Below are 25,442 nucleotides of genomic sequence, written 5' to 3' on the forward strand. Positions count from 1 at the left end.
CAGATACTTGAAGCTGTTAAACTGTTCTACTATTTTCCCTTCTATCTCAATTTTGAACTTCTTCTGATCTCCCCCATTTCCTACCATGATTACTCAATTTCACAGCAAAAGTCTTCAGTTTTGTATTCCATTCCCTTATCATTTGCTGAAGTTCTTGCCACTTCATATGCATACAGCAGATTTGTTGAGCTGCCTCCTCCAACTATTTGCTAATATAGTCCATTACCAGTATGAACAGCAGTGGGCTCAGAGTTGAACCCTAATGCATACCCACTCCCACTGAGAGCCCTCTATGAGTCTGAACACTGTTCATACTTGTGTCATTGAGTCTTTATATATAGTCTGTGCTAGTTCTATCAATGTTTCTGGGACTACAAACCATTGCAAAATTGCCCAAATCAGCTTTCTTGGGACCTTGACATATGTGTTATTCGAGTGTAAGAATGTCCAGGTGCAGTGAGATAGGAGTTTTATACCTCTGTGCTGCCCACAGTTGTGAACATCTTTGCTCTTGTTACACCTGCACTATAATGCATATTGTCCAGTCGTCTGGGATATGCCTTTATCTCTATATTGCTATAAACCCCCCTGGAGCCTGTTATCCCCATCTCAACCAACTTCTTGATCATATCTGCTCTGGCTTCATTTGAGCCTGCTGCTTCCCTGACTTCATTTTCCTTAGTGCTGTCCTTAATTCTTCTAGGATAGGCTCTTCTTCCTCTTTCATCATAGGTTTGTAAGGGGCAGTACAGCTTCTGTGAAGTTTTCTTCATTCAGAAGGTGCTGGAAGTACTCCTTTAATCTGCCTTTGATTTCCTTCGGTCTGATTTGGTTTGATTTGGTTGCTGCTAAAATCCATTATGAGTGGTATCATTGACAAGCTTCTTTATCTTTCTGTGTTTGCCTTGCAACCTGTTAGAGTTTCTTTGTACCATCTGCTGAATCACTTTTAGGTGCTGATAGAGTACCTCTGATGCCTTTTTCTTTGCTATTTGTTTCTGCTTTCTTAACCTCCTTGTTACAACTAGTATTTCTTCTTAGCCTGGTTCATTTTTAATATCTTCTCCTTTTTCCTGCACTCCTCTTTTTTCTTTTGATAATATCCTGGACATCGGCATTTCACCACCCACTTTCATTAGTACCTTATTTCCATACTTGGCTCTGACACGTATCTGTTCTTTAAAACCACCAGGGGTCAGGAAACACCTGGCTCAGACACATATTTGTTCTTTAAAACCACCAGCGGTTAGAAAAAATGATCTGTACTTAGTGATGTAATTGTTAAGAATGAACTAACAGAAAAAATGAAAATGGCATATACTTTTTGGCTTTTGGTTATGAAAGAAATTAATCTGTAAAGATTTTGTGAATATTAAAGGAAGGCAGAACAAAAGGGTGTGCTTGTGAGTGAGTGGAACAGATAAAATGGAAGCACTGGACAGCATACTTCACATACTAGGAGCAATTGCAGTTAAGTACCGAGATTAAGTCCTTGATCAGCTGCTGAGCTTCATCCTGCAGCTCTGGGTTTGATTCCTGCAGTCTTCACGTGCATTCTGCACCGTTAAACAAGTCCCTTAACCAGATAGCTGTGCTGTTTCTCACATGCTGATACAAATATTCAGTGGCTCTTTTATAGAATATTTAGGACTCTCACTATATATCATAGCAGGGGGCTGTTAAAATCAGTGTTATATCAGTACCGTTGCAGAATGAATGCAGAGTCACTATATATCTTTTAGGACTGTCATCTAGTAAAATAAATGTGCAATGACCTGACCAAATCTCTTGTAAAAAATGAACAAGGGCATTTTGGATGGGTATATAAATCTATGGACTATCTTTAAAGTGGTTTCTGTTCCTCACAATCCTCAATGTAAAAATTCATTGTGTGAAGATGTCTGTGTTCTGTGTCTGTGCTTTGTGAATAAAGCTCATGCGTTTGGACACCAGCACCGTGCATTTATTTACCTTCCCCTTTCCTCCAGTAATAATATTTCATATAATAGCTTGGTCGGTGCATAACTTGATCTGTCAAACAGTACAAGGAAGTTTCGCACCTCATTTCAGCTATCCTTCCTCTTTTCTTCAAAGTCACATTTGTCAACCCTTAAGAGGCCCACAGACAGGTGTACTGACATAGCTTATGTCAGACACATTATTTTCATCTGACACGTATACCTCAAGGTGTTATGTGGTGAGAAAACATAACTGCTCATGACAATTACTGCAGACACTAACCTGTGGGTTTGGTGGCAAAGAGAAGCAAATTAAGTTCATCTTGCCAGCATTTCTAAGAAACTGCATAACACAGCAATGTGTGTGTCTCTTCTGTCCTATCAGAAGACAGGCAGAAGAACCCAGAGAAAAAAAAAAAAACACCTTCAGATGATAGATTGTGCCCAGAATGAAAGTTAGAACAAGCATTAGTCTCCTAACTAAGAATATCTTAGCAAGAGGATAGTCTTCACATACATAACGGAAGCCAATACATCATCATCATCATCATTCTGAAGTGCAAGCAGCACCTAGCCAAAGAGAATTTCTGCACGTTAAAACATCGTTTGTTGACTGTAATGTTACTCTCTTTCAGAAGTCTACAATGGTTTCTGTTTTTTGTCCACAGCATAGTTCTGGCACATGTAAGTACTTATGTTTTACATTCTCTTCCAGAATCATTGATGGTAAATTTACTTGGGAGAGTGTGATATGAAGAATGTATCTCAGAAAATAGTTATATTTTTAAGAAGTGGAGCATTTACCTTTAATTTCCTGGAGGTCTCTAGTGCAGTTTGTTTTGCCTTCCATTACACAGCACATCTTACAGTCTATGCCTTTCATTAATAAAGGATAGTTATTGTACAACCACATGAAATTTAGTCAGATGATGGCAAAAAATAGCAAAGGTCCATTATATCTGCCTTGTCCACAGTATATTGGTGTTTATGCTGTGTTTGTAGATGAGTCTGGTTTTGCACTTAAGCAGGAACACTGTTATCCTGCTTAGGCTAAGGAACTGTAAGTCCATTCGAGTGAAGATTCTTAGTCAGGATCATAAAAAACAGTATACTCTGGGTCCACTCCCCTCACTGTATGACCAATCTAAAAATCACTGGCAAAACGTAAATAATCCATGGCCAAGGAAGGCTCAGGTGCAGATATTATTGCAAGAATGACATACAGATAATGTAGTAGACAGAATAAAAGTTTGTAGAACTTCAAGTGCCATCATCCTCATCAAGAAGTAGATTTTGCATCCTACAGGAGCATTAAGGGTCTTGTTTTGCATAATCTGACTTTGATTATCAGTGTTTTACTAGCCATTACTGCTACATACTTACTTGGGTTAAAATCCCTAAGTGTAATTTGTTCTCTACAGTACTGATCTAATTTAGTTTTTATGTATGTTATATTACAGTTTCTGCATCACATCCTAAGCTATTTCCACAAACTGGTTGCTCCTGGTGTGTAAAGAATGCTGTCTGGTGTTGACATTTTGTCTGATCCACTCATTTGCAAGCACAACTTTTTTTCTCTGGATTCATTATTTATTATATCTCTGTACATTAATTTCTTTCATAACCAGAAAACCGCAAAATAGGCCTTATTTCCATTGTTTTCTTACATTTTCATTATTCATTCTTAGCAGTTACATCACTAAGCATATGCAATATTTTATTCCCAAAACATTATGTGCTAAAGTAGCCCAAATCAGGCAACGTATACCTGACATGCTTGCAATGTGAGCCTGTACAACCTGACAATATTTATCTTGACCTTCTCCTTGCTACTCTTCTAATACAGACCTTTTTTTCACATGTATATTCTCAGAGCACATTGCATGTGAGCCTTAAGAAATGCATACTGTTATCAGATGTTCATTCTCAGAGCACATTGCATGTCAGCCTTATGAAATACAAACTATCATATGCTCATTCTCAGAGCACATTACATGTGAGCCTTATGAAATGCATATTATCACATGCTCATTCTCAGAGTACTTTGCATGTGAGCCTTAAGAAATGCATACTGTTATCAGATGTTCATTCTCAGAGCACATTGCATGTCAGCCTTATGAAATACAAACTATCATATGCTCATTCTCAGAGCACATTACATGTGAGCCTTATGAAATGTATATTATCACATGCTCATTCTCAGAGTACTTTGCATGTGAGCCTTATGAAATGCATACTGTTATCAAATGTTCATTCTCAGAGCACATTGCATGTCAGCCTTATGAAATACAAACTATCATATGCTCATTCTCAGAGCACATTACGTGAGCCTTATGAAATGTATATTATCACATGCTCATTCTCAGAGTACTTTGCATGTGAGCCTTATGAAATGCATACTGTTATCAGATGTTCATTCTCAGAGCACATTGCATGTCAGCCTTATGAAATACAAACTATCATATGCTCATTCTCAGAGCACATTACATGTGAGCCTTATGAAATGCATATTATCACATGCACATTCTCAGAGCACATTGCACGGGTGTCCTAATAAATGCATACTCATCATATGCACATTCTCAGAGCACATTGCATGTCAGCCTTATGAAATGCAAACTATCACATGCTCATTCACAGAGCACATTGCATGTGAGCCTTATGAAATGCATACTGTTATCACATACACATTCTCAGAGCACTTTGCACGAGCCTTATGAAATGCATACTATTATCATGTGCACATTCTCAGAACACTTTGCTTGTGAGCCTTATGAAATGCATACTATTATCATGTGCACATTCTCAGAGCACATTGCATGTGAGCCTCATGAAATCCATACTGTTATCACATGCTCATTCTCAGAGCATTTTGCATGTGAGCCTTATGAAATGCATACTGTTATCACATGCACATTCTCAGAGCACATTGCATGTGAGCCTTATGAAATGCATACTGTTACCACATGCTCATTCTCAGAGCACATTGTATGTGAGCCTTATGAAATGCATACTGTTATCACATGCTCATTCACAGAGCACTTTGCATGAACCTTATGAAATGCATATTGTTATCACATGTTCATTCTCAGAGCACATTGCATGTGAGCCTTATGAAATGCATACTGTTATCACATGCACATTCTCAGAGCACATTGCATGTGATTGTTATGAAATACATACAGTTAGCACATGCTCATTCGCAGAGAACATTGCTTGTGAGCCTTATGAAATGCATACTGTTATTACATGCTCATTCTCAGAGCACTTTGTATGAACCTTATGAAATGCATATTTTTATCATGTGTTCATTCTCAGAGCACATTGCATGTGAGCATTACGAAATACATACTGTTAGCACATGCTCATTCTCAGAGCACACTGCATGTGAGCTTTATGAAATGCATACTGTTATTACATGCCCATTCTCAGAGCACTTTGCATGAGCCTTATGAAATGCATACTATTATCACATGCTCATTCTCAGAGCACATAGCTAGGGCAGGGCGAGAAGGGCAATTTACCTGGGGACAAAGTGTTGGGGACACTATCAGTTGATCCTGAAAGCTCTTTAATGCAATACTGGATTTTAAAAGCCAGTAATTCATTTTCAGTCAAGCCTTCATGCTGTAGCAAGCAGTTTTGCTACAGCTTAAAAGCAAAAAAATATATATTTTTTGTTTAAATAAAACCTGAGTGCTGTAGTGCTCAATGCAGGCAGTGTGCAAATTGTAGCACCTATTTGCTACATTTGCAGGAAGCAGTTTGCTACAGTTTAAACAGGAGAATTAAAAAAAAGCTAAAATATGAGCACTGTACCACTCTGAATAGGCAGATATAAACCACAGCAACTGTTTACTACAGTTTAAAAAGATTTTTTTTAACTAAAGCATGAACACTGAAGTGCTCTGTGTAGGCAGGTATAAACTGTAGCAAACAGTTTGCTATAGTTTAGAAGAACAACAATTTTTTTAAAACTAAATATGTTAAAAGAGGGTCACTGAAATGGGACCTAATGAGCTGGGGCATGAGGGAGGAAGGGAAATGTCATGCATCTGGCCATCTGGTTGATGTGCCAGCAGAAGAAATGTCCATTTTATTTCCTTGGGGGTGTATTGATGTAACTGTAATAAGCTGATCACTTATGGCTTATTACAGTGAAGCAGTTTTTTTCTCTTCACTTGTTCATTCTTAGAGCGCATTGCATGTCAGCCTTATGAAATGCATACTGTTATCACATAGATTCATAGGTTCATAGGAGGTTACTAGGCTATTGACCCGAGAATCATTTTAAGCCTAGCCTACTACACCCATTATAGTTCAAGAGAAAAAGTCTAGTCAATGCCTAAGATTATTAGTTAAAGACTGCCCATGACCAAGATGGATGTGGGAGCTATTTCCAACAAGAATTTGCAGTTTCCTATCCATTCATCCTGGGTCCTTTTGAACAGAGTCATAGAGGTACTCCGCTTAACATGAATTGGTAGTATATTCCAGAGAAGTGTCAACCTCTGTGAGATGAATTTGTCTCTCCAGCATGCCCTATTTAAATCTCAGGCCAGATTTAGGTCACTGGAGTGGGTAATTCTAGTCCCATTTGATTTATGGATGTGCAGCAACTTCCTCAGGTTGGGGTCAGAGATTGCTCTGTAAGCCAGGCACAGGTCTCCCCAAAGCAGCCTATATGCTACTGAGTACAGTGACAGGGACTTCAGTCTGTTTGTGTAAGGCATGTGCTGAAGAACCTGGATCTTTTCAGTTAAAAATCCCTGGCGTCTCTGCAGTTGCTACAGGTGCCTGGTACAGTACATATCAAAGGGGGCATTATACTCAAATTATGGGCCTGATAAGGGATGAATATAGGGGGTGTTAAAACGTCTTTTGCTCTTGAGGCTGTGCCTTTGCTAATCAAATGTGCGATGTAGAATGCCTTTCTTACTACAGTGGTCACATGGTGGTCAAAGTTTAGGTCACAGTCTACTTGTGTGCCCAAATCCCTCACTACACCATTCATACTTAAGGTATTGTTGTTTATTTGATAGTTAGTAGGGACATTGCTTTTACTGAAGGGGATTATGATGCATTTTTTTGCATTTAGTTTGAGTCCTTGGCTTTGTCACCAATCGTTGGTCTGTGTAAGCCCCACTTGGAGTACACTGACATCATTTGGGGAGTCAACGATTTTGCTAAGTTTGCAGTCATCGGCAAACTTGGTCAGCCACAGCACCTTTGTTTTGGCCTGAACTTCCAAGAAGTAAATACCAAACAAAAGGGGGCCCAGTACTGACCCTTGTGGAGTCACCCACTTTGATAATGTGTATGATTAGTGAGACAATTTGCGATCCACCTAACAACAAAAAGGTCGACATTTAGGTGAGTGAGTTTGTCAATAATCCCTGAATTGGGGATTGTGTCAAAGGCCTTCGCCAAGTCCAGATATACTGTGTGCACAGATTTCCCCGCATCTATGGTCTGGTCACATTATTGAAAAAATCTACTAGATTTAACAGGCATTATTGACCCTTTACAAAGCTGAACTGGGTTGGGTCAAGGGTTTGAAGGTCACCTATATCTTTATTTATGAGGTCTATGATGATACGTTCCATGGCCTTGCAGATAAGGCTGAGTCAGACTTATGGGTCTATAATTCCCCGGATCTGTTGCTGAGCCGCCCTTGTGGAGGGGGATAACGATTGTGGTTTTCTATTCCGCTGGGACAAATCCTGTATTCAGGCTGTAGTTAAATAGGGTGGCTAAGGGGGTTGCTAATTCCTGTTTTAGTTTGTTTAGAATGCATCCTGGGATACCATCAGGACCCATACAGGATGTGTTTTTTGCCTCTGACAGAGCTTTGATGACCTGTTCTTTAGATGTATAGTTTGGGGGAGCTGTTGAAGATATGGTTTGTGATATGTTTGGAGGGGATAAAAGGGAGAAAATTTTGCCAAACCTGTCCACTAGTAGGTTAGAATTTCTGCAGGATCAGTGTGTGTGATATCATTTGTCACTAGTTCAGCACATGTTTGGGTCCTACTCTCTAGGCAATGGATGTAGCTGAAGAAAGCCTTATGGTTATCCTTAGCTGTGTTTGCTAAATTTTTCTCAAAGTTGCCTTTAGAGGAGTTTATAAGTTGTCTTATTGGTTTATTTAGGCGTAGGAGGGTACTTTTCATGCTCAGAGAACATTGCATGGGACCCTTATGAAATGCAGACTCTTATCACATGTTCATTCTCAGAGCACATTGCATGTCAGCCTTTTGAAATGCACGCTATCACATGTTCATTCACAGAGTACATTGCATGTGAGCCTTATGAAATGCATACTGTTACCACATGTTCATTCTCAGAGCACATTGCATGTCAGCCTTATGAAATGCATGCTATCACATGTTCATTCGCAGAGCACATTGCATGTCAGCCTTATGAAATGTATACTGCTATCACATGTTCATTCTCAGAGGACATTGCATGTCAGCCTTATGAAATGCATATTGTTACTACATGTTCATTCTCAGAACACATTGCGCATGAGCCTTATGAAATGCATGCTGTGCTCATCCCTTTATGTTTTTATTACAGTCATTCTTTCCATCACTGCTATACCTACACTATTCTTAGCCACCATCAAGACCAAATGCTGCACTAAGAATGTCACAATTTCCTGTATGTCAAAAACAGATGAATCAGTGGCAGGATCTCTTTTTGTACCTTCACACCTAGTTCTGAATGGTCTAGTTCCCAATACCCAGATATCCTTATATAATATAAACAAGTTATCAGAAATGTTTACCAGAGCATTATTTATGGACCTAACACAACAACACAGTATGTATTGGCAAATGTCATTCTATTGTGACTCTATAGCCCTGCTATTAACATGCTGTGTTTTTGTTTGGTACATGATGTTGCTGCATTTGCTTGTGTCATGCTTTAGCTGTACAGACTTTCTCGGTGAGATGTTTCACATGTAATAACATCATAAACAGACTATTTTATTATGTGCAATATTAATCTGTGAGTCAAAAATCCTGTACAACATGTATTATAATCTGTTTTCTGCATCTAAAGATCCTAACAATGACAGTACATGTCCTTACATCATATTTAAGCAGAGTCAAAAAAATGAAATAAACACAAGAACAAAAAATGAATCTTTAATGCAAGTCTGTAGTATCACCAGCAGAATGTAGGTAAAAACAGACATTGATGGCAAACAAGGGTTTTAAAAGGAATCCGGTCTGTTCTTCTCAATTTACTTTTGGGTGAGTGTTAATGCCATGGAATCAGCTATTCCTTCTCTCTTTCCCCAAATAGGGTTTCACCTGCCCTATATTTTCATGAACTTTATTACTGAAATTGACTTACTTCCTCCTGAACAGAATGGTGTTATAGATTTATATACCAGAAGATTACTGTATGTTTGAATATTTTAACAAAGTCACAGTCAGAATTTTGTTTTTCACTCCAGGTAATAGCACCCTACAGTTAAGGAAGTGGAACCATAAGTAGCCAAAAGGCAGACTGGAATATGTGGTTTACGTGAACAACATAGTTTTAGGTTTTAAGTATTTTTAGCAACACATTATTAAAATCACCAAATCTGACCACTGGCAAGTTTGTTGGGGAAGCTCAAGAAACAAAGAGAGACTGTGATTTTGGATGCAGGTCTTTAAGGAGAATAACAATAATCATACAGAATATGATGCTCATAAAGCAGCAGAAAGTATTTTAAGTACTAAGTCAGCAGGAGAATGGAGAAAGGAGATTGTGCTGATAAGGGATACAGACAATAGGCAAGACGGGGGGGTGGAATTTATTGAAGAAAACTGGCAAAAGAACCAAGGTATTGGGACTAAATAACTAGAGAGGGAAAGGTAATAGAATAGAAAGATGCCAGGAATTTATTTGGACTGCAGTTTAGAGATTGCCTTCCATATCAAGGATTGATATCAGAGTATAGGCAAAGAGAAAGAAATAGGGGGAGGTCCTAAATGAAAGGCCAGCACTGGTAGAGCTTTTAGTAGAATCTAGAACAGAAGCTGCTGTTAAAAAGAGGATATCAGTAGGGCATAAAAAATATTGCATGATAACTATAAAAATAAATCAGAGGAGGTTAGAAAGGATTGGGAAGAGAGATTGGATAAGCAATTCACAAAGAAACAATGGGAAGATATGTGTTTGTCTCCCAGCTATGCAACAAAATCTAGAAGATTTAGGATTTTTGCTTGGAAATGTTTACGTAGATATTTTTATACCCCAAGTAGACGCCAGAGATTTTTTCATTGTGTACACAAATGTTGGAGGTGTGATGGGGAAGAAAGAGGTAATTGGGAAATATTTTCTGGGAGTATAATGAGTTGGCAGACTTTAAAGATTCCCTGCAGGCAACTCAATCAGAGACACTGGGTGAGCAAACTGGTGTAACTAGGGAAATTATTTTTTGAGCTATGGTGCAGAATCAGAATTACCTAGACAGAGTAAGCCCTTGCTGAGTCTAATTATGGTGGCTGCCAAAAAAGCAATTCCTAGAAAATGGAAATCAAAGTCTAAACCAACTGTACTAGAAGTAGTGAATATAGTAACACTAATAAAACAACTGGAATCAGGATCTTTAGGAAAGGGTAGGAGCAAATTACATAGGAAAAATGGGAATTTTGGGAACTAAACATACAGAGGAGGAATGAGGTTTAAAAGAAGACAGGATTTGAATGAGTTATGTAATGACTGACAATGACTGGGTAGATTATAAGGGATGTATAATGCTTGCAACTAAAATTATGTCAACATGGTTTGTGATATAAAATACTTGCAACTAAGATTATGCCAATGTTTTTTTTATTTCTGCTGAATAGTTGCATACTGGAGCGGTTTGGTTAGCTTTTGCATACCCTACATCAACTTAATTACAGACTGAGCTAAGTACAAACTTGCAATGTTATAAGATAGTACTGAATTTTATTTTTTCGGTTTATTGTTTCATTGAATATTGTATTAAAAATAGTACTGAATTTATCTGCTTATTTATTTGTTTACTGAAAATTCTGGAGCTGTTTGGTTAGCTTTTACATACCCTACATCAACTTTATTACAAGGTGAGATAAGTACAAACTTGCAGTGTTATACGATTGTACTGAATTTTATTTTTTCTATTTATTGTTTCATTGAATATTATGTTAAAAATAGTACTGCATTTATCTGCTTCTTTATTTGTTTCCTGAAAATTCTGAGCTCTCTCTCTCTGTCTCTCCCTGTCTACAGTTAGTTTATTCTTTTCTCTTCATTGTTATTCAGTGTAGAGGTCTTAGCCTAGAGGAATTCTCTGTGCATAAAGTCTTAGTCCCTTATCTCTGAAATTATTTCTGCTGAATAGTTGCATACTGGAGCTGTTTGGTTAGCTTTTGCATACCCTACATCAACTTTATTACAATCTGAGATAAGTACAAACTTGCAGTGTTATAAGATAGTACTGAATTTTATTTTTTCTGCTTATTGTTTCATTGAATATTGTGTTAAAATAGTACTGCATTTATCTGCTTATTTATTTGTTTACTGAAAATTCTGAGCTCTCTCTCTGTCTCTCCCTGTCTACAGTTAGTTTATTCTTTTCTCTTCATTGTTATTCGATGTAGAAGTCTTAGCCTAGAAAGATTTTCTGTGCCTTAAAGTCTTAGTCCTTTATTTCTGAAGTTATTTTTGCTAATAATTGCATACTGGAGCTGTTTGGTTAGCTTATGCATACCCTACATCAATTTTATTACAATCTGCTTGCAGTGTTATAAGATAGTACTGAATTTTATTTTTTCTCTTTTTTGCTTCATTCAATACTGTGTTAAAAATAGTACTGCATTTATCTGCTTATTTTTTTATTGAAAATGCTGAGCTCTCTCTCTGTTCTCTCCCTGTCTGCAGTTAGTTTATTCTTCTCTCTTCATTGTTATTCGGTGTAGAAGTCTTAGCCTAGAGGGATTCGCTGTGCCTTAAAGTCTTATTCCCTTTTCACTGAAATTATTTCTGCTGAATAGTTGTATACTGGAGCTGTTTGGTTAACTTTTGCATACTCTACATCAACTTTATTACAAGCTGAGATAAGTACAAACTTGCAGTGTTATAAGATAGTACTGAATTATATTTTTTCTGTTTATTGTTTCATTGAATATTGTGTTAAAAATAGTACTAGATTTATCTGCTTATTTATTTGTTTACTGAAAATTCTGAGCTCTCTTTCTGTCCCTTCCTGTCTGCAGTTAGTTTTCCACACCCACCCTCCCTGTTCTAGTTGTGGTATTAATCTTGGTGGCTTTGCAGTTGACCACCCTTCCTGTACATTTGTGTTTGAGCACTCCACTTGGGCCAATCTCATTTGCTGACTCAACCGAATACAGTGAGATCATATTTTTATTTCAGACACTCCTACCATTCCCATCTGTTCAGCCCTATCCCAGCTCTATCCTAGTCTAGTCTCATTAGCTCATCCTGCCTAATACAGAGACAACATTTGAGTAGGCATACCCACTTAGGCCCTGAGCTTGTCTGATTGAACACTGCTAGAACAGAGCTCAGTTCTGAGTTTTTTTACCGGTTAATTGGGTAATTTGTTCAAAAATCAGTTTGCTTGTTTTCTATTGTTATATATAAAACAACAAAAAAAAACAATTTGCACTTTATCTGCTTTAACTGTATTTATGTTTCTTCCTACTTTATTACCTTATTTTGCTTTTGCCTCTTCTTAAAAGTACTCACTTGTGTTTATTCTGCTGCATTTATTAATTCTTAGTAGTAGCCTGATTAAAATGTAACTGTTATTCTAAGTCTTTTGGTTATTGCACTTGGGCTTCAGACCAGTTGTTTTACATTAAGAAGGTTTGTGGTCTGCTCTGTTGTGGCAGGACAGGTAGCTTACATCCTTCTAAGTTGGGAATTTCTGATTGAATGCTCATTGTCTGTTATTCTAAAAGTGTATTAGTTCTGGTTTAAGCACTTGGGCTCCAGGCCAGTTATTTTACATTAAGAAGGTTTGCGGTCTGCACTCTTGTGGGAGGAGAAGCTAGATTCTACCCTTCTAAGCTGGGAATTTCTGGTTAAAGGCTTACTGTGCCTGCTCATTTGAACTGTTTTTCTGATATTGGTGCACCTTGTCTGCTGTAGCATAGACTAGATTCAGGTCTGCGGAATCTAGCTTTGTTTGTATAACTTGAGCACTAATCCATGCCATCCTTTTTTTGGAGAAGGTTCCCCTGCACCCTAGTGGCAGGAGTGTGCGGTTAGAACTTGTCCAGTTGAAGACTGCTAGAACAGGGCTCAGTTTTTTACTAGTTAATTGGGTAATTTGTTTAAATATAGTTTGCTTGTTTTCTATTGTTATATATATAAAATGCACTTTATTCATCTGCTTTTACTGTAATTGTGTTTATTCCCACTTTATTACCTTATTTTGCTTTTGCTTCTTCTTAATTTGTATTATTCTGCTGCAGTTATTACTGTTTGGTAGTAGCCTGATTAAATTGTAACTGTTATTCTAAGCCTTTTGGTTTAAGCACCTGTGCTTCAAACCAGTTGTTTTACATTAAGAAGGTTTGTGGACTGCATTGTTGTGGCAGGACAGGTAGCCTGCATCCTTATTGTGCCTGCTTATTTGATCTGTTTCTTTCCGAAATGTGTGTGCCTTGTTTGCTGTAGCCCAGAAGTTAGTAGTTTATTGACCATTTTGGGCTAATTTCTATCTTGTTCATTTCCCTATTATAAAAAAATGCATTTGTGCAGTTTTGTGTGCTGGGCTGTGCCAGTTAGCTAGGGTTAAAAAATCCCTGGCTCCACAAAGTCTGCTCTTCAATTTTTCCCTTGGAACTAGACAAACTTTCAACCTAAGCACTCAAACCATTCATTTTACAGTCCAACACTTGCTCAAAACTCATAGCAAGCACTAATTAACCCTAGCACTAGATTCCCTGTACTGTCCAGAAGGACAAGGCTCTCTATTCGTCCTTACCAGCTAATCAGTAAAACAGCTCACTTTACCTATTCAGGCATGTCCAAAGGGCAGTTTCAGGTGTATTCTCCAGTCCAACTGGTGAATCTAGGCATTTTGAGGCAATGTTACAACTGCCTCATGTACACAGACAACCCTCTCCTCCTACCACCAAACACTAATATATGCGAGGGATGCAATTATACAGTCAAACTGGAGGCAAAGCTCTCTCAACCCAAGACTGGAACTGGCAGTCAAGAGGAGAAGGAAAATACTTGCAACACACTACCAGTCTCACATAAACCTACTAAACCAACACAGGCAAATAACACACATAAATACACGAAAGCTTACTTGGATGCTCTAAATAAAAATCTGCAAAAGCAACAGAGACCTCCAAAGCAGACACTTATACAACCTCCACACCCCATCACAAACCATGAAACACATACTTTACATAATCAGTGTGCCACGCAATCACAGCCCTTAAGGTAAAATGACATACCGAACACACTAGTAATAGTTTACTCTATAGTCAGGCAAACTGATGTCCCACTAACTAGGCTGGACAAAGAGAAGGTTACAGTTAGCTGCCTGTTGGGTGCCAGGATCTGCCACATAACACAAGCACTGAGGTCACTCCAGAACAAGTACAAATACAACTATGTCATTGTCCATGTTGGTGTGAATGACCTGAGATGTACCTCCCTGGACTACATAAAAAGCGACATGGAAGAGCACTCTGATCACGTAGCCCAGGCCGGTATGATCCTGACCCTGAGTAGCATCCTACCCTCTCCAAGAATGATGCCACAATATAAAGAAAAAATTATCAATTTCAACAATTGGCTAGGTTTCTGGTCTCATTCAAAGGGGATCCAGTATCTGTCCACCTGGGATGACATGCTCGATAAGGCACGTTGCTTCCCAAAAGATGGCTTGCACCTGTCACCCTTAGGCTTTCGAATACTGGTCAAGGCTTTTGCCTCCCCCATAGTGCCTTTTTAGGCAAGGTTCAAAAGACAAACCCACCACCATAAGTAGCACAAGTAACCAAAAACTGAGTGTAATGCTACTCAGTGCCAGAAGTCTAAACCTCAAAATGCATGCACTCGAGGCACTCCTCAGTATGGGAAACATCGATATATGTGCAGTAACAGAAACCTGGTTTAAGCCTCCAGAGAGCACCCCAGCACTATCAGGCTATAACTCATGCAATACTTTTCGGCCACAGAACCCAGACCAAAACACAAAAGATGGGGGTGTATCCATATTCATCAAGGATACGCACACCTCCAGGTTAGTGGCACAGCACAATGCCTCAGAGATCATCCATATGCAACTAACAATGGGCAAAACTGCAATTCAAATTGTAGCTTGCTACAGATCACTCACCATGACCCAGGACCCCCATTCTGCATTTCTGGAGACACTGGAAAATATGAAGGTCCTACCAAATGCCCTAATATTGGGTGATTTCAATTACCCAAACATTAACTGGGAGAACTACTCAAGTACTAACTCCCTTGCCCAACACTTCCTAGAATTTATAAACTCGAATGCCCTGGATCAACTGGTCAACACCCCCACCAGAGGTGACAACATATTGGACCTGGTCATCACCAACATGGGCGACCGGTGTCAAACCTTTGCTGGTTAGATCAGACCATAGACTAATCACTCTGGATATCCACATTCCTCCCCCACCCCCAATCAATGAAACCACTGTGAAAAACTTTTCAAAAGCAAACTTCACGTTACTTAAGACCGAGGTGGAAAGGTTCACAGCCCCCATGCTAAAGGACAACGCTGTCCAAACTGCTGAATCCCTTACAAAGGCACTCTATGAGCACCTACAAGAATGCATGGATCATGCTATCCCAACCAAAACCAAGACTCACTCCTGCAAGAAAAGGAAATCAGTCTGGTGGACCCCTGCCATAAACAAGCTATACAATAGAAGGAGGAAACTAGTGCAAAAAAGAGTAAAATCCCAAAAAGGAAAGACATCCCTGATCAGTATCAGCAAGAAACTATGATCCCTCATAAAATCATCCAAGGCTAGCTTCGAAAGAAAAATTGCCAAGGACTCCAAAGATAACCACAAAGCATTCTTTAGCTATGTCAAGAACCTAAGTGGAAACTCTCAGATCTGCCCTGAGTTAGTGCAGAATGGCACAAAATACACTGAACTGACTGATATTGCTAACATTCTGGCAGACAGATTTAGTGCAAACTTCACCCTCCTATCACCCCTAAAGGGCCCATAACCAAACCAGAAGAATGTAGTGCCCCAGCAATCACTGACACACAGGTTAAAACAGCCCTATCCAAAGCCAAAAATACAGCTTCAGTGGTGGTGTCCCAGGCTGTGTCTTATACGAGCCTAAACACACTGTTCAAACTCAGCCTCTCTACAGGCTATGTACCCATAGAGTGGCACACATCATCAGTTATCCCGCTCCACAAAGGTGGAGCCACAGTGGACCCTGGAAACTATCGCCCTATAAGCCTGACTAGCCTGGTCTGCAAGGCTATGGAGCGCATCATCATGGAATTCATTAACAGAGACATTGGGAACCTTCAAACATTGGACCCCACCCAGTTTGGCTTTGTTAAGGGCAGATCATGCCTCCTAAACCTGGTGGACTTCTTTGAGACAGTTGCCAAGGCTTTAGATGAGGGGGCCATAATTGACTCTCCAGCTGATACAGACATCCTCCAGAAGGGTCTCACTGAGACAGATACCTAGTGTCAAAATCATGGCCTCAAGCTAAATGCCAAAAAGTCCATAGTCAACCCCTTTGGAAAAAACAAAGTACCCGCAAACTGCCACATACGTGGTAGTCCCTAAATACAGAAAATGTAATAAGGGATCTGGGGACCCAAGTAGATAGTAATCTCTCCTTTGATAATCATATTGCCAAGGTGGTTAGAAAATCCTTATATGTGGCCCACCTAATCACAAAAGGGTTCGCATCTAGAATAAAAGGGGTTATTGTGCTCCTCTACTCATCACTCATCAGACCCATCATAGAGTACAATGCCCCATTTGGGATGTACCTTACAAGACACCTGCAACAGCTGGAAAGACCACAGAAGTACCTCACCAAGAGGATTACTGGCCTCAAACATATGCCCTATGCAGCCCGACTGAAGAACCTCCAGCTGTACTCGGTTGCATACCGCTTACTCAGAGGTGATCTCTGCCTGACATACAAGGCCATGTCCAACCCAGAATTGATGGACATGCTCCACCTAAAAAAGAACAAATCCCCAAGAGCCATACGCTCTAGGGATCTAAACCTCACCACAATGATAAATAGGACATGCTGGAGGGATAGATTCTTGTCCCAGAGACTCCCCATGCTTTGGAACAGGATTCCAATTTACATTAGGCAGAGCCCCTCACTAACACTCTTCAAGAGAAACCTTGACAAGTGGATGGGAAACAGAAAATTTACCCTGGGGGTCACTGCAGTGGCTCTGCTGGACAGAGGCACAGGGAACTAATGGCTCTGCTGGACCGAGGCACAGGGAACTAATCTAAGGGGGTGGCGAAAGCCAACACATTCTGGCTAGGCTTATAGATGCCCTCCAGCAGATAGCCTAGTACTTACCTATGAACCTATGAGCCTAATATGGTTTGTTTTCATTTATATAAATGTATGATTGCCTATGTCATAACTGATAATTTAATAAAGATGTTTCTTGTTAAAAAAAGCAACTTTTAAGCATTATTTATAATATGCCATGCATAATTCTGGCAGCAATTAATTGCACATGCAAAAAACTGAGCTGTTTGTCTGCTATATAAAAGGACGAATACAGGTAGAAAAATCAAACTTAAAACATTTATTTTTCATCCTACTGCTTCTCCAACAAGCTGAAGAAGCAAGCTTAAGCTAAGACCCCATAAGTATCTTACACAAATGCTCTTTTACAGTTCTGTTAACCTCATTACTATCAAAAATACATGCTTTCTCCAAAGAAATTCTTCACTGTGTCTATCTGATCACTTCCTTCAGGAGGCCACTGCTTTTGTTCCCAACATGTTTCTCCTGCACATATCACCAAACAATTAGTCTCCATATTAATTGGCAAATGCCCCTTCACTACACTTGCGTAATCACTTAAATGATACTTTATATACCCACTTGGCTTCTAAAGTTATAACAGGAACTAACTGAAGACTTTGGAAAACAAAGGAGGAGCCAAATATCCTGAGGAACTATGTCCTTTTAATATAACCACTCAGTAAGCTTACAGATGATTTGAATAAATATAATCCTGTAAGAAATATTTTTTCAAGAAAAGCAGGTAATGAGATATTTAGCTGATAGGTAAGAAGGTACCAGTCAATATAAAAAACATGAAAATGTCATGGGGAAAAGAAGAATAATTTTACTAGATATGTTGATGGAAAAGAAAGAGGAAAAAAGAGTCAGCAGACAGTATATCATCTAGTCAGGGTAATGCATGCTGTTCCAAAAGCAGTTTTGTTTGCCAATTGCTTTTGAATAGAGTTCAGAGGGTACATTGGAGGTTCTTTGCTTGAAAGTATTCCTAAAGCAATGCACTTACTCAGAGTGGTGGTAGAACCGGCTAATTGTTTGGCAATGCTGTGCCTTCATTAATTGCCCTCAATGGTAGGAGTTGGTTCCACTGCATTGTTTTCACCTTGTCAAGTTATCTGCAAAGGTACAGCAGACAGCAGGTAATTTGCAAAGGAAATGAATGACCAGGCAAGAATAAAAAGTTTGAATTTTGAGAAATGTATGGGCAATTACTCAAGAAAAAGACAAGCCGCTATTCATGTGGAACTGGGGAAGGCAAAGAAGGCAGTCTGGAAAACCCACATCTTTGCACAGTAATCTGCAGTGCTGCATCTACTGTCATAATTTACTTTCATTTATGTCTTTGAAGCTGGGTTGTTTGGTGCCTTCTGCTGGGCAAAATGTGCTCCATCTTAGAAACTAAGCTGCACACAGCTTGATTCTCAGCTGAGGTGCCTTGTGTGTGGAGTCTTCTTCCCCACCATGTTTTCTCCAAGACCTCTGGTTACCTCCATATTCTAAAGACATGCAGCAACTGGATTGGACACTCGAAATAGGCACAGGTGTGAATGTGTGTGTGTGTGTGTGTGTGTGTGTGTGTGTGTGTGTGTGTGTGTGTGTGTGTGTGTGTGTGTGTGTGTGTGTGTGTGTGTGTGCGTGTGTGTGCGTGTGTGTGTGTGTGTGTGTGTGTGTGTGTGTGTGTGTGTGTGTGTGTGTGTGTGTGTGTATGTGTGTGTATACATATAAGGGTGTGTGTATGTGTGTGTGTGCATGTGTGCACATTTGTGTATGAGTGCTTATTTGTGTGTGCATGCTTGCGCGTGTGAGAGAATGTGTGTGTGTGTTTATGTGTATAGTACAGAATAACAACTGTGGCAGAGCTAGCCACCTAGCAGTGTAAACAGTGGCATTACATGATGGCCACTGTAGATATCACATCCCAACCCCATATGTAAAAATGGGAAAAAGAGGTTGTGGAAGGATCGATGGGCTGCCTGGTTCAAAAGCATTTCAGCAGAAGAGGTAGTCTGTTTCCACTAAAGAGACATTACTCAAGCTAGCATGGCCAGTGTGGGACTGCATATCTTCCAGTTTACAGTGAAGAGTCAAGACACATCAAGAAACAAAGGTTAGGTAATTAGACACCACAACAACCATTTACACTTGACACATAGTCTAATATCATAATCCATGAAGAGCTCTGTTAGCATGACAAAAGGGTCGAGCAATTTTATAGTTGTAGCTAGAAGCATTGTGTTATGCATGCAATACTTCAGAGCAAGAACAGGAAATAAAAATAAGGTGAAAACATAGCACCTCAATCATATCTCTGAGTCATTTGTGAATATCAACACGATCTATATAAGATGTTTGTGTTACAACTGTATTAGAACTGTATTTCACGTGTATATCAAACTAGTTTATACACACAAGTGTGTTAAAAAGGTATTTTATAAAGTGCTTGAGCTTAAAATGTAACCACAGTGTGCCCTACTGGAAAAGAATAGACATGTACTTGCACAATTATAACTGTTTAATGTATATATTTTAACAGTGGAAACTGGAATACAGGAAGTTAACTTCAGAAAAAGAGCTGAAATTAAATTACTTTATGGCTATGCAATAAAAGATGGTATCTTTCAGCACAGAGTCTGTACTGAGAACCTTTCTGTATTATCTTCAGAGTGAACTAATTACTACCTATGAAAGTATGAAGGAATGCAATGGTTTTATGACTTCCAGTATCTGCCAAAGATCTGAGGTTTATGTATTTTTACAAGTGGATGCTAAATACTGCCAAGCTTCCAGCAGTGGGGGGTTCGCCTGGGATAGAGTGAGATAACAAGAAAAGGTGTCATTCTTTAAGCTTTCCCATCAGTAATGTTTGATATATTAATTTGAGAAGTCTCGTAGAGAGATAGTGCATTCTGTATTCTGTGCTGGACCTGACAAGAACCATTCACCTCATCTGCCTTGCTCTATAAGTAAGTTATAGGTTATAGTAATTCTCTCAGATATAGTCAGTAATATAGCAAAGCTTAGTTTAGATATTTTTCATTATTTTTTTATTTATTTGAGACTGTCCTGCAATGTTTTTTTAAATATTTCCTGTGATTTTAAACTGTCACTGTGAATATATACAGAGTATTTTCTTGTTCTTTTATTATTTATTATTAAATATATTTAAACCATTCATTGTGGCTGATCTGTCTAGAGATATTTAAGTTTTGAGAGTGCTTGCATATTTATTTGGTGACACTGTTGAGGCCACTCCTAATAGCCTTGCTCTTGGTCAAATTACCATTTGTATTAATATTAATATTACACAGTAAGATTTGACACCCTTTGTTAAGGGCCTTAAAGTAGCTGATAAGGATTTGGGTGGTGGCAGTGATAACTACTTTATAGTCTGGGCAAAAGGGGGCATAACTAGTAAACCTGCGCCAACCTTTCTCAGGTTTGTGTGTGTGTAAATCAAACCTCAAAGAGTGTGTGTTTGTGTGTGTCAGCTACTTGGGCAGGGACACGAAGCACTGGTTGGACACATAGGGTGCTGGAGGTTTTGGCCTGGCCACTCAGCTGAGATCTCAACTCTATAGCTGTGCCAGTGAGGAGTCTTATTGGGGATCTGGAGAAAAAGGGAGAACCAGCCCCAGACTGGCTGTGGTATGTGTGTGCTCTTAAGGGAAATTGCACTTGATGCAAAGAGCTGCATCTGTAAATACTGTGTGCATACCTGTTATACTCCCAGTGTACAAACTCCACTGGTGCCAGTGATGAACATTGAGGCCCCTTGATTACTGTTTAGTGGTAGGTCATCACAACTCATAAAACTGACTTTCTGGTAAATCATTGAGAATTATAGTCAGCCAATAATGCCAGACATTAGAAATTCACACTTCTTATTGTTAGAAAATGCATGTCGCTGCAAAAGCTGATAGGCTGTTAACATTTTAAGAGAATTAGACTAATTTTTAGAAATTGTCTCTGATTTTGGACTTTTGTCCCCCCCCCATTATTTTTTCTTTGTCCAAAATTCCTGAGCAAAGAAGTTGAGAGGTATGACCCCAACAGATTGGTACAGTTTACTAGTATGTTCCTAAACAGATTCATTGTTCAGACATGTGAAAAGGTAAGTTGGTGATACTGAGTTTCATTCCCTCTAGTATCACACAGAAAATGTTCCACAGCAGCAATAAGGGATATACAATACTTACTTTTGCTTAACCCTTGATGTTTTGATGTCATTTATTTAATATATATTTATATATATACATTTTTATTTCTTTTTTTCTGCAGGTAACAAATCCAAAAGGTAAGTTATTTTTATGTTGCTGTGTCCTGCTGCTAATGTCCAGTGATACTGATTTACTGTTGTTAAATAAAGTAAAATTATTCCAAGAATATACCCAGGATTATTCAGTGTAATTTCCAATCTCTACCATTATTTCTGTTAGAATTTTTAGTACTTCTTATGTAAGCAAAATGTAAACACACTCTTACAGAACACCAAGTAAAGCAAACTGACATTTTCATGACAAGTAAAAACAACAAGAAATTGAAGATGTGATCAATAAGTGTTCTGGCTAAAAATTTAAAATTGCATATACTCTGTTTTTTTCATCACATAGTCCAAATGCCAGAATCTAATAGTATTTTCATAGAAAATAAATGTCTTTACTTATATCCCTTAAAGGTGTCACTGTACTGTTTTAACTGGCACATTGCTTAAATATGCATAAAAGACAAATTATTGTTTTCAATTTTACATTTTATTCACTTAGGTGGCATTAATATGGGATTGGTTTTCAAGTACTAAATCTGCAAATAACTGTTAAAACGTATTACATATACTGCATGTCAACAAGACAATTTCCAAGCCTAAACAATTCAAAAATGTTGAATGCATGATTATATTTTAATGTGCAGATTAAAAAGAAAAACAAATAGAAGCCATTCAGAGCAAAGCCTTTAATGAACTAAGCACATTCACCCCACAATCCTAGGGACTTCTTCAAAGGTAAAACAATCACTCAAAAATATTTATTAAAAACAGTTAACTGTTTAAATGTTTAAGTGTTCTAAAACCAAAATGAGTACAAAATGAGTAGCACATAAAAAGCACATTTAAGACAAAATATCAAAAGTAAAGCATCTTCATTCAATGTATTAACAAATATGTAAAAATAATAAAAATAAGGTTAAAATAACTATGAAATATTAGTGCATGATAAAGTTTATAAAATAAACTAATAAAACTTAAGGAAAATATATATCAACATTCTATATATATATATATATATATATATATATATATACATATATATATATTTTTTTTATTAAAAATACTTATTTGAAAAGTACATTTATGAAGTAATTCATATTACAAAATTACAATATAACAGGAAAAGACGATTGTCAGTAAGTACAACACATTTGATACAATTGTATAATACTGAAATGATGTATTTATAGCCTTTGTTTTAAGGCAGTAGAAATGAAGATAGTCATTTAAGTCAAGTTCCTTCCCCTCATTCAGCTTTAATTGCCACACTAATTCTTCATATTCCAGAAAAATCTCTGATTCACCACTCTTTCACTTATGTTTACATTGTCAATATTCCCCCTCAAAATAGACAAAATTATTCTTTAACACCATATCCAACTATATTTCATTATTAGTGAAAGCTGTCTGTCCATTTCACATATCTAAATATTATTCCAAACCCATGTTGAGCAGTATAATTGAAAACAAATTGACAATATCAATTGTAACAAGCAAAATATCTGTTGTATTGTTTAGTATCTCTAGCATTTTACTAGAGTAGTCCACACTATCAGTTATAACAACACCACCCCCCTTTTTATAACATTTCTATTTGATATAAGGTCTTTCATGATAAGCCTTTTTGTGCAGTCAGGTTTCAGTAAAAGAACTGTCGGTGGCACACACACTGTCCTGATCTGGTCCTCCCAATGGCATCAAATACTCCACTGATAGGATGGGGGTGGGTTAAAAACACTTTTTATTTTCAACATAGTTTCAGAGAAATTGACTGGTCTGTTATCAAATAAAAAGCTTAAATTTATCTTACACATGTTTAGTTTCAATTGAATAAGCACTTTGGCAATATCAATTCTAAACTCGGGCACAAAGGAGAAGCCTTTGCTGAGTAAACTAAAGTGCCCATTGGTAATGCCAATATGACTTAAATTAAATATCTTAAAGTCATTACCTTTTTGTACAATTGTATCAAATGTGTTGTAACTTATTGAAAGTTATCTTTCCATGCCCCTACCTCACCCCTTTCATTGAAGACTCCTATTGTTTTTTGCTGGGACATAAAGAACCATGTTGGGACAGCTGACTATTCTGCCCGATCTCCAGGCTTGCATGTTGTCTAAAATGATCACTGTTGTTCTGATCAGGCAAAGAAGAATTCTCAGGTTCTGATGTTACTACACTGGCATAGGTCTAATTCTTTATGAAATTCCTGGTATTTTGAAATGGTGTAGGATACACAACATTTCTTTTCATAATCTAATTTATCCAGCACTTCTTATATTTCCTCTCCTTGTTTTGAATTACAGGCTCATACACCTTGCCAAAGATATTGGTGCAATCATTATGGTAAGATGGCTGCACTTGGGCAGTCATTACTAATGCCGTCTTCGGTATTAACTTACATTTCTATGGTATTACATTGGAATGAAACAGCTAGGCTTGGAATGACCTCCGGGTCAACAGCCTAGTAATTTCCTATGATACTGTGATCCTATATGCCATTGCTGATACTCATCTTTAAAGCATTACTATCCTCATCTAATTTTAATAATTTATGGTCCTTAACAATGAGCTGCATTAACTCCCACTTTGTGTGATTGGTTTTCAGGTACTAAATCTGCGAATAAGTTTTACATACTCATTACACATACTGTATATCAACAGGACAGATTCCAAGCCTAAACAATTCAAAACTGTTGAATGTATGATTATATTTTAAAGTGCAGATTAAAGAATCAAAGTCAATCTTGATGACTGGTTGGGTTTTTATAAGTTCATATGCATTCTTCCTCTAAAAAGTGGCAAGCATAACTGAAGGATAGTAAGCTGAGGGGTACATTGATTTTTTTTTTTTTTTGGCTAAGCACCTATATGATTTTTGTGAATATTTGCCTGATATCTCCCTATAAACCAAGGAAATATTATTAAGCAAGGAAGTCAAGAAAGACTTGGTTAATTTCTGTAGAGCCATGCCACAGTCCCACTCAGTAATGATATGTTTTTTAAGAAACACATAACTTATTACAAATAATTAGCCCAGAGTACATTGATTGGATATTAGTCTTAATTATAAATGATGGCTAAACTAACATTTCTTCTCAAAAAATGTTTCCTAATGCTTGTACCTTTGAAAGTTAATAATAAAATACCAGTCCACTTGTACTATTCACACATCCATATGAGGATTTTAAGGTTCCAAAGGAAGGCATGCAAGGAGCACAGTATAGCATATAAATCATATAATTTTTAGCAGTTAGAGCAGAGGAGGATGGACAGATAGAAAGACAGACATACTGTTAAATAAATATTGTTTGTTTTTATTCTAATGATCAGGGACAATTATATTGGAGCATCACGTTGCCTGGCCAATGTGTTGAGTATAGGTAGGGTTGAAAGTACTGTTACAGTATCAAATTTTGTGCAACAGCATTTATAAAGGAGCTCTTAATGAGCCTTCTTGGTTAAGTTTCCATCATGCATAGTTAATGACTTCATTTAAATGGACAATGGCATATGCAAGTATCAATGTACTCATGTATGAATCTGACGTTAACTTAAATAAGTGAAGTGATTCTTAGCTACCAATGCTGGCAGACAAAATGTGCCTTATACCTGTATGAGCGCAAAGGTACAACTCTTGTGCCTTTACAAACAAATCCTTAATGTTTCTCATTTTG

The 25,442-nt window shown here is 37.9% G+C and overlaps 1 protein-coding gene across 3 annotated transcripts in view; it reads left to right on the forward strand.

Annotated features, from left to right (window-relative positions):
* The first annotated feature begins 2,400 nt into the window (after positions 1-2,400).
* LOC122817317 overlaps positions 2,401-25,442 on the forward strand; it is a 322,631-nt gene continuing 299,589 nt past the window's right edge. For 2 of the 3 annotated variants that reach the window (XM_044090537.1, XM_044090538.1), the window contains exons 1-2: positions 2,401-2,642; positions 21,780-21,795. In XM_044090537.1, coding sequence (XP_043946472.1) covers positions 2,577-2,642; positions 21,780-21,795 — 82 coding nt within the window. In that variant the 5' untranslated portion in view covers positions 2,401-2,576. The remainder of the gene's footprint in view (positions 2,643-21,779; positions 21,796-25,442) is intronic. The other variant, XM_044090539.1, reaches the window with a different exon arrangement.

Source organism: Protopterus annectens, chromosome 12.part0 (assembly GCF_019279795.1).
Source record: "Protopterus annectens isolate FY-2018-M chromosome 12.part0, PAN1.0, whole genome shotgun sequence".
In the NCBI taxonomy this organism is placed as follows: Eukaryota; Metazoa; Chordata; order Ceratodontiformes; family Protopteridae; genus Protopterus; species Protopterus annectens.